Genomic DNA, 10,426 nt, shown 5'->3' with positions numbered 1-10,426 from the left:
CTTTTGCAATTTCTACCATTGTGTCGATTGTTGTTTTATTTGGAGATTTTTATTTTCCACATGGACTTTTCTTGTGCCAACGTAAGAAAAAACTATATTAGTTAAACTAAGTAAATAGTCATTGGTGGACCAAATTAGAGCAAAATTTCTTGAGCTAAGTTTCTCTCTTGGGGTTGCTTACCATTATGATACGTGAGCGTTTTGTCATCATGTCAATTTTTAAAGGTCAAGAACAACTCTACGTTAGGTTGAGCATGTGAGTTCAAAAGTTGACAAAGAGTGAGGAGCGATTGAACATTGGCTTTCAAATGTCCTAAGAGAGTGAAAGGGCTATCCTGGGCTTTGTGTGGTGTGTGCAGAATGCCTCAACGACAATGCCAAGCAAGCACGACTAGAGACTCCTAAAGGGAGTTGCTGGTCGTCCCTAGCTTAACTAAAAAAGATAAACACTTTTCCAGCTAGAGGGGGGCTAGTTGAGCCTTTTAGTTGTTTGGGAGGCTTTGAAAGCTCATAAAATCTATGGAAACAACATCAATATTACTTTCTCTCCTGATATATACATCATTGGGATCCTTACCTTATCCGTCTCTAAGCCATTGGAGTGTAGTAGTAGCCTACAATACTTCAACAACCCTCTTGTAGATAGACATTGCAGCCACTCTTTAAGGTTGTGTGCAACCAATCTTTCCTTTTTTTGTGTATCATGCTTTGATTGTCTACAGGCGATGGGAGAAACATTCATAGGCTGACCAAAAAAGAGCAAAGTTTCTCCATGCAAAGGTTGCTCGCCATCATGTTGCATGAGAGTTTCAAATGCTACCAACATGTCACTTTGCAAAGTCAAGAGTAGCTCTATGTTAGTATGTTAGGATGAGCGTGTGTTTTTAAAAGTCAATAAAGAGCGTTTTTTTTGTCTAGAAGGAAATTTTTGAGGATTGGAAAGCTCGGACTCTCCGTAGAATCGTACTCTTTCCTTCTCTCTTGCTATATATGTTGTTGGATCCCTACCTTATCCATTGCTAAGCTGTTGGATCATAGTTGCTCAAGATCAGCTCACAACAATGCCCTGCACTACAAAACGAAAAACACTAAGAGAAGTTTATCAACTCAATTATCAAATATCAAAGCCCATCAATGTGGTTTTATGCATGGTTATTATGGAGGCGAAGCGAACAGGTTGCCCAAAGAGGACATCTGTGTGTATTGGTTTTTCATGTGCTTCATCAACCATGATAACAAAATACACTTAGAGTTGGCTATCCACATGTACTTCTCTAAGAAGCATTCCATCTGTTTTATACTAGTCAATAAACCTAACCATGTATCCAACCTCTTCATGAAGCGTGCAACCAAATTCTTTATCAACCCTCTTGGCTACAGACATTGCGGCTACTCCTCGAGATTGTGTGCAACCAATATTTTATTTTGTTGTGTACCTGCTTCTGTTAGTAGATATTGCATAATGTGTGTTGTTTTCTTTGAACCAATTTCTCTAGTCTCAACTAGAGAGAGAGAGAGAGAGAGAGAGAGAGAGAGAGAGAGAGAGAGAGAGAGAGAGAGAGAGAGAGAGAGAGAGAGAGAGACATTGCGTCAGTGGAGCAATGCCTTCTATCACATTAGGTGATAGCATCATGTAGGCTCCTTATTCTTGATTCAAGATAATGAAGGGTATTGTTAGATTATGCTTGGTTGGACACGACATGTTTGAACATGGTGCATTAGTCCTTAACCTAATGATTTTTACAACCGGGGGAGTACTACTCCTATTGAATTATCACTCATTTAATATAATGTTCTCCTAGCTTAGAGAGACAAAATCAAAGCTCAAATGTGCATTAGAATCTTGATGTTTCTTTGAAGCAATCTATAGATATAAAAAATACATATTGATGATGGCATAAATTGTTGTGCATGATTAGTGTTCAAAGTGGCTGAAACTTTGCCAGAGACTTAATTTACTTTAAAATCTACTATATGTGGATAAGCCACAATTGTGAGCTTGATATAACCATACATCGTCTACATTGAATTGGAAGGCATCAAGTAAAATTTTTGACACTAACTGCACATTAGCTTGAAAATTCATGGATTCTTTGAAGGACGAAATTTGGAGGGAACTTTAAATTTCCAGCGAGGCCTAGAGGCTGCAAATGTCTTGCTCATTTCCTTGATAAAAAATAAGGACCTTGCATGAAGTATTTGCAGGGTTTTTGTTGCTGGCAGAGAGAGAGAGAGAGAGAGAGAGAGAGAGAGCGCTGTGACCAGCAAAATCGGGTCATTCCGCTCTCATGGGCGAACGTCGGTTCTTCGTTTTCGGCGTGCGCAGAAAGGAGAGCTCATGCCATTAAAAGGCCTGTGCGTTATTGGGGGGGGATCCTTTTGCTCATAGTCAACCGCGCGAATGGATTTGCAGGTGGATAAAACGCCCCTCTTCAACCCGCACGACTCACCAAAGCTTCGGGAAGGAGAGCGAGTAGAGGTTCGTGCTCCAAGCCAACCTAACATAATGGATAGCGCATAAAGTTACTTCTTTTCAAGTCGCTATCATTGCTAGTAGCAGGGAGATGCAGTTGTTTAAATCAGGCTCTTTAGTGTGAGCGTTTTCTCATTTTGTTTTCCTCTATTGTATTGAAGCGTACATTTCCTTTGATGATGAGACAGGCCATGGCATGCCATGCAGGTGAGGCAGAAAGATGTGGGCTTGCGTGGGTCTTGGCACCCGGGTACCATAGTTGGTCTGAAAGCTGGTCGACGTTTGGTTGAATATGATGAACTTCTTACGGATGATGGTCTTAGGAAACTCAGGGAATCCATCCCGTGTCCCAAACTCAGTGATATGCCTGGAATCTGCCCTCCTCCAAAGTGCCACCCACTGGCTGTCACCCCCACTTCGTCTCCTTCAAAAAGACGGGGCTTGCTAAGACCTAGCCCACCGGTGCGGACAGAGCCTTCGCCTCTCACTTGGAAAGGTGGACTTTTTGTGGATGTCTTCTATCAAGATGCGTGGTGGGAGGCTGTACTCCTTAATGATGTCACTTCTTTGGATGGCGGCACAGTAGTTGATGTTCTTTTTCCTGATGAGGGAGACCTAGCACGGGTCTATGTCAAAGATATGCGAATCTCACAATGTTGGGATGAGGTCTCTGGGGACTGGAGTATAAAAGGGAGCTTAGATCTATCAAGATTTTTAAGAAGGCGTGGCATTGGAAAGAAAGAGGTAGTCTGTTTCTATGGTGGCACTAGAGTACTTTTCTGTTTTAACCGGGTAATGGCTGCAAACTTTTGGCACCCTGTTGGCTTTTGATTATGCAGGTATCTCTGACTGCAGATTCTGATTGCAGAACAAGTGAAGTATGTAACAGTTTCATACCCAATGAAGAGAAACTCCACAAAAACAGGTGGATTAAAACCTGTTCATCCTTACATTCAATATCCAAAGGTGAGGAGATGTTGGCATCTGTCATTTAAGCAGAGGAGCTCAAGGGTGCCCTAGATTTTGATGCTCCTACTTTTAAGTGTGCTGCAGTTCCTTCAAGTTGCGAGACAGTAGGTAATAAGTCCTCCGAGGAGTTGTCACCATCAAAGTGTCATGAACAGGTGATTCCAATTAGATCAAGCACAGAAGAAAGTGCAGTTCAACCTATAATGCCCTCGAGAGATGGTAGTCTGATCTTTGATCTGCCAGAATCAGAGCATCAGCTGGAAATTCTGACTTCTATTGACAGGAGTAAAAAGCTGTCTTGTGAAGGAACAAAACACCCAGAGTTGCGTCATGGTGGTACACTTTTTGGCAATGATATCGAGACAGTTGATTCTGGAGAGAAGTTACATGATGGAGATGATGTTGCAGAGTGCAAGAGGTCCCCTTCTTGCGAAGATTTTGAAGAATTTGGTTTGGGGAGGGAAACAGTTGGGAAAGATTCTATTGAAGGTGGTATATTCTTTAAAAGAAGAAAGATTGGCGAAGCCCCTTTCGGTTCTTATGTCAGTGAAGTGAAGCTCTCTGATTCCCAATCATTCTCTCCATCTTTTTTGCCCGACCATGAAGTTGGAACCTTGAAGCCAGTTCATGAGGAATGGAGTTCTGGTAGAGGAGAATGTGGTACACCACATTGGGGTGCTGTCCATCGTGGGGGGCTGCTGCATTTGGAAGATTCAAGTAAACGTAATTCAACTGTGGTGGTGAAAGAGCCAGAAATGGGACTTTCTATTGGGTCTGATTACAGTAACCCACTCAAAAAACAAGTATCAAGTCCTCCTGCAACATGTATGCTTGATCGTTCGAAAAGGCCCAAGGTGGAAAGCAAGCTTTTACAGAAAAGGCCTGTGTGCAAAGTGTTTTTGTTGGCTTTAGAAGCTCCTGTTCGTAAGACACGAGAAGAGTATGACCAAATTATGTTAGCAGGGAAGGCAGCTTTAGGAGAGGGAGTGAGTTCAGGCAGATATAGACGAAAGAAGGTATTTGCTCAGGGTTTGGAGGATGGTGGCAATAAAATCACCTCGGCAGGGCACAGAATGTTCAAAGGGGGTGTATCTGAGATGGTAACAAGGCCAAAAAATAGATTTGGAAAAGTGTTACCTGTTTGTGACCAAAATTCAAGAGAAAATTACGGTAAGAGTACCACAAGTGAGATATCAAAGTTAGGAGGGGTTATACTTGAGAATGTCTTGAGGCCTAGGAGAAAAGCACCTGCTCAGAATCCCAGCAAGGGGCATCAAATCATTTTAGCAGGGAAGGCAGCTCTTGAGCATGCTGCAGTTGAGAAAAGTGTACAGATCATGAAACGAGCAGGGGAAATTTTGAGGTCGCCAGGCAGAACAGAGAAGAGAGTAGATAAGGATACACTGCGGTCATTCAGAGACCATTTGGTGCGCCAGAAGCAAGCTAAGTCCTTGAAGAGAAAGGCATCTGATATAAGCTTAGCGTTGGAAGCAGGAAGCAAGGATGTCAAGCTCCTAAAGGCGTCAAAATCAGATAGAGAGCCAGAACAATCGGAATCTGCAACAACATTGCCTTTGTCCAATTTTGAAGATAGTATTACTATGAAGAGGATGGCCCATAAGAGAAGAAGGGTGCCGATTGTGTCCTCTTCACCGATTGTGTCCTCTCCAGCAGAACCAGCGTCTGCTGCCTGCGATGGCAGTAATCTTGTGAAGAGGAAGGCCCCCAAGGTAAGCTGTATCTTGGAAAATGGCGACAGGAGTGTAGACAAGTTGCCAACAGTTCCGAAGGCAGATCAAGCAGAAGCAGCGTCAGTATCTCACTTGTCCAGTTTCAAAGTAAGAAAGCTGAAGAAAACTGATGACAGAAGCCTAAAAAATCTGGCTAGGGAAATAGGTATAAAAGCCGTTTTGGAAGCAGGCTTTACAATTGAGTATAGACCTAGAAGAGGTCATTTATCTTCTGATGCGGTTTATACTTCACGTAAAGGTCATTCGTATTGGTCCCTCCCCAAGGCTTGGCAAGCTTTAGGAAATGAAAAGAAGAAAGTTCGAGTTAAGGTTGAGAAGTCTGTTATTCAACAGGTTTTGTCAAAGATCGACCAGGATGAAACTTTGCGGTCAGCTTTTGAAAAGCTGGACAGGTTCTCAGGTACATGTTTAGAAGAGGTCAAGAAGCAGGCCAATATGACTTATGCTGAACTCACTGATCTTTTGATTGAGGATTTGCGTGTTTTGAGAAAACATGTTTGGAAGCCCAAGGGAAATAAAAAGAAAGCTTATATCAAAGGAAAACAAGAGAAACAAAAATCAGGGAAAAAATCGTCAAGTAATGGTGATCTGACGACACCTCTGCATGCTTCAGGGAGTTTACTGGTCAAAAAAAGGGGAAGGAAGCGAAAGCAGGAGGTTCAAACTGTTTCAGGGAAAGTTGACTGCAGCGCATCGACAAGTAAAGTTTACTCCAGGCTCAAGCATGTGCAGGGCAATGCTTTGCGTAAGCTTGGAAAAAACAGGTCAAATTTGATGGAAGCAACTTCAAAGATTTTGAATAGATTTCATACCTCTGTAGGTTCCAGAAAAGCAGCATTCAAAGCAGGTAGCTCTATGATTTATATGGCTAGTCAGAAGCAGCGAAATAATTTGAAAGGCTCCTTGAAAAACCGTGGAATTGAAGAAGTAAAAAAAGAGTCTTTTAAAAGTGAAGGTAAAGAACTGAAGCCACGTTCTGGCTTAAGGCTTGAAGTTCGACCCTCTAGTTCATGCATGGATGACTCGTCAGAGGAATTTTCATGCCAAAGCAAGAGAACAGTTCTTTCATGGTTGTTAACCAGAGGGGCAGTTTTGGAAACAGAGAGAGTTTCTTGTGTGGACCAGGTCAGCAATGAGGTTTTAAAGGAGGGGATCTCCACAAGGGAGGGCATATTGTGCAGATGCTGCAAGGGGGTCTACACGGTAAGAGGTTTTGAAGAACACGGCGGAAATCAGCGGGAGAGGCCCAACTGCTACCTACTTTTTGCCTCTGGGAAAACCTTCTCGGATTATCAGTTGGAGGCATGGGACATGGAGATGGATTTAAGGAGGACAGAGAACTATAAGGGTGTCTCTGCAAGTGACACAAATGATGATACTTGTTTGGTTTGTGGGGATGGTGGAGTTCTACTTTGCTGTGACTTTTGCCCCTCAACGTTTCATGCTTCATGTTTACAGCTTGATGTGAGTATTTCTTAGGAAAAGGTAAGAGCCCCACTGTTCTCCATTGTAGTGAGTAATGTTTCAAGTTATGGTGCAGAATGTTCCTGAAGGAAACTGGTACTGCCCAAAGTGTTGTTGTGGGGTGTGCAAGGGAAAATATAACACTGAGGATGAGGCTGTGTGTAGCCAGTGCGAGCATAAATGTAAGTTTAGAGGCACTGAATCTTTTCTTTGACTATTCGTGTGCCAAAGATAGAAGAGCAGCTATTTATAGTAGTTTCTTTTTATTACTGAATTGATACAGACCACATTGCTTGTCTGCAAGGCGGTCATACCATTCTTCGGGAACTGTTTTTCTGCAGGGAGTCTTGCAAGAAGGTTTGATATAACTTCCTTGCTGTGTATAATCAGAGTATTAGATACTGTTTCTGATGGATTGTTTAAATATGTATGCTTGGGGATACTACATTATTGACTGGCTTTAGCTGAAGGATTTTATCGTGTTTCTGCTTAAGATTCAAAGATTTGTGCGAACATGTTAACCTAGACATAAAACTATTAAGTAATCCTGAACGTAGGTGGAAGTGAAGTCAGAGAGGAAATAAAAGAAATCCACAAGTAGATAGGTTTTTCAATGCTGTATTGATGATCTGGGAAAAGACAGTGATAGGGTGTAAGGGTACGGTACATACCTTGGTTGGAGACATAGACATACATGCATACAACTCAGCGGCAACTGTCTGAAGTAGAGCAATTCACAATCAACCCTCATTACCTACAATGATTTTTTCAATGGCATGAAGTAGATCATGGGACCAATTGTGGTTGTATTACTTGATTGTCTGGACATCTACGTGCTTTGCATATAATGTATCTTTAAATCAAAGGAAGACCTACTTGATGTCACGATCTAATGTGTTACTGCATAATTCTAATGTTTGTATTGCTTCTTGTTTCTGCTTGGACATTTGTGGTTGCCTTCAAGGTGTCTCGTATGTAGCAGTGATGGTTCTTCGAATCTTCTTTGAAGTGGTCTGAAAATTCCTTCCTTTTCATCCAATTGACTTACTTGTGAGCTGTGTTTGTAGGAATTTTGTTTCGCCTAGAACTAAGGCACCTAAGTGAGGATTTTTCTAGCCACCTCTAGTCATAACCAAAGTGTTGTTAAAGCTCTTTGCAAACTTCTAGATGTTGGAAGAGTTAATTGGATTTCATATGGTGGTTAGCGAAGTGAATATAACATGCGAAATACTAGTGGATCATTGAAAGCCTTTGTTTTATGATGAAGAGGCTCTTAAACTCCCGCATATAAATGTCTACGCTCTTCTTACCCATGCCCACCTTGATTGCTTTCTTGAAGCACTTGTCGCTGGCCTCTGCCTTAGCCTCACTCACTGCACATATGCTTTTCCTTGCAACATGATTTGCATATGCTTGATACCTTGAGTGTTGTCTTCTTGACCTTTTTTCTTACCCTTGGTCTCTTTGGTTGCTGGCTTTGACGCTAATAGATTGGTACCGAATGTCAATGATCTCGTAAGCAAGAAATAACCGTCCTGAGTGTGATCCATCAATCCTTTTGGGGTAAAGGCGGTGTGCCTTACCTCGGGCGGCAAAGGAGAAACTCGTAGGAGGAGATTGGGCCCGTGTGAGGCTTGGAAAGCTTGGCAAGCAAAAGCTTTGGAGCACAACCTTGCATATTTAGCAGCGGGCAGATCTGCAGAAAATAATGCAAGGAGACCAAAGCTAAGCAGGTAGCGCTGAATTTTGGAGTTCTGGAAGTTGAAACCTTTCTGTACGCTAAGAACTGAGGGTGAATCACAATAGCAGACACTCCAACTTGGGGGGGAAGAGAGAGAGAGAGAAATGAAATGAAATGTTATATTAACGTCTTCAAAAGGCCAAAATGACCTATGAGACCAAAAAGTTACAATTGGTGAATTTGATACCATGTCTGAGTACGAAAATTACCAAGTTACAAAGTTACAAAGTTACCAAGTTAGAGAGAGAGAAATGAAATGAAATGTTATATTAACGTCTTCAAAAGGCCAAAGTGACCTATGAGACCAAAAAGTTACAATGTGGTGGATCTGATACAAAGTCAGAGTAACAAAATGACAAAATGACAAAACAAATATGCTATAGAATCCTGGACTGCTAGGTGTGAATGAGGCAGAGCAGCTAGCTGGGGTAGGTAAGTCACAAGAGATCCAGCATCGGTCGTTGGCGGATCTCATCAATCTCCTCCATGGTCAGTAGTTTGACCAGGCGTCATGCATGTCGGGCCAAAGTGATCCGAGGCCTTTGGTGCAGCCTTCTTCGATATTGTGTAGTCCTCCGTAGTCGTGGGCGTCTAGATCTCCCCAGCTTGGTCGCCCCGTCGATCAGTGTGCCTCTGGTGTGAGGCGACGGGCTCTGTTGTGGTAGTGGCTCCTTCGGGTGTCCAGTGTCTACTCTAAAGAAGTCTGTGATGTGTGTCTGAGACTGGCTAGCCTCTCCTCTCATCAAGCTCTCTCTGTGTCGGCGCAACTCTAGTAGAAACAAACCCGAGGATCAGAGGAGTAGAAACAAACCAAAGCATCTCTGATCCTCGTACTGCATGACTCTGGAGAGTGGTCCAAAGCCCTCTCTGAACAAGCAGTGGAAGCGGCCTCATATCTCGTAGTAGACGGGGCAGTGGCATGTGTAGTGCAACTCTGTCTCTGGCTCCATGCCACATAGGGGGCATGTCCTGGCCTCTACTGATACTCCATTGTATCTCCCAGTTTCGATCCGCAGCTGGTGTGAACATGTGCGTATCTGGCCAATAGCACATCGTATCCCATGAGACAAGTGAGTGTCCATGTATCTGGGCCTCTCCACAAAACCGTCCTCTGTAAGCTGGAGAAAATGCTCTCTGTAGAAAGCCATCTTCGTGCCCAGCTCCTGAGCTGGTTGTATCCATGTCTTCCTGATGTCTAGCTGAGCCAGGTCTTGTCGGATGAGCCTGGTGATCTCGGACTGTGTAAGAGTCAGAGAGGGTGCCTCTAATGAGTACTGGAAGGGGGGCAATCTGTCTATGCTGAACCCATGCGCCTGAAACCATGATGTCATTTCACCATACCAGCATGCTGTATCTCCTTGCATGGCTAGCTGTCGAGAGGACTCAAGTGCAAGGCGGGCATATCTGTCTCTGGGAAGCTCCTGCATGCGGTGTATGAAGGAGACAGATCTAGTGAGCGCCTCAACCACTAGTGGGGGGGCAGCTAGCTCTGCTCGGACAATGGCACGTGCTACTGAAGCCTTGGCTCTAATGAGCCGCGAGATCATAGAGACCAGAGGCTCCTCCATGTCCCCCCATCCATCAGTGCGACCTGTCCTCCCGTGATGATCCAATGAAGGCCCCCATATCATAGTTACCCGGAACACGGAACGGGAACGGCGACGGGATCCCCGCGGAACGGGGTAATTGCTAGGGGTCCGGAACGGGAACGGCGCGGAACGGGAGGTATAAAAAACACCCAAATAGTGCATTTTTTAGCTCCTTGTGTTTAAATACAAGGAGTATTAGAGTGCTTTGACTCTAATACTCACAAAAAACTCGTTTTGAAGACCATTCAACCTTGCTATGACTAGATGATGAGAGAGAGAGAGAGAGAGAGAGAGAGAGAGAGAGAGAGAGGCTCGAGAGAGTGAGAGGGAGAGGGAGAGATTTGAGAGAGTGGGAGGGAGAGGAAGAGAGCTTGAAGGCTTGAAGCCTTGAGCCTTGAGAGAGTGAGTCTTGTGAGGGAGAGATCTTGAGAGTGTGAGA

General features: G+C 43.6%; 1 protein-coding gene across 3 annotated transcripts in view; it reads left to right on the top strand.

The window, feature by feature from the left end:
• The first annotated feature begins 2,188 nt into the window (after positions 1–2,188).
• Positions 2,189–10,426, top strand: part of LOC147451079 (uncharacterized) — an 86,196-nt gene continuing 77,958 nt past the window's right edge. Inside the window, exons 1-6 of one of the 3 annotated variants that reach the window (XM_086520032.1) lie at positions 2,189–2,479; positions 2,681–3,217; positions 3,313–3,439; positions 3,527–6,657; positions 6,734–6,839; positions 6,941–7,014. In XM_086520032.1, coding sequence (XP_086376158.1) covers positions 2,402–2,479; positions 2,681–3,217; positions 3,313–3,439; positions 3,527–6,657; positions 6,734–6,839; positions 6,941–7,014 — 4,053 coding nt within the window. In that variant the 5' untranslated portion in view covers positions 2,189–2,401. Of the gene's footprint in view, positions 2,594–2,661; positions 3,218–3,312; positions 3,440–3,526; positions 6,658–6,733; positions 6,840–6,940; positions 7,015–10,426 lie in introns of all 3 variants that reach the window. The other 2 variants (XM_086520033.1, XM_086520034.1) reach the window with 2 other exon arrangements.

The sequence above is a fragment of the Adiantum capillus-veneris genome, chromosome 9 (genome assembly GCF_014529385.1).
Source record: "Adiantum capillus-veneris isolate H3 chromosome 9, ASM1452938v2, whole genome shotgun sequence".
Taxonomy (NCBI): domain Eukaryota; kingdom Viridiplantae; phylum Streptophyta; class Polypodiopsida; order Polypodiales; family Pteridaceae; genus Adiantum; species Adiantum capillus-veneris.
Note: the sequence above shows the minus strand (reverse complement) of the source record. Positions and strands in the feature narration are given on the sequence as shown.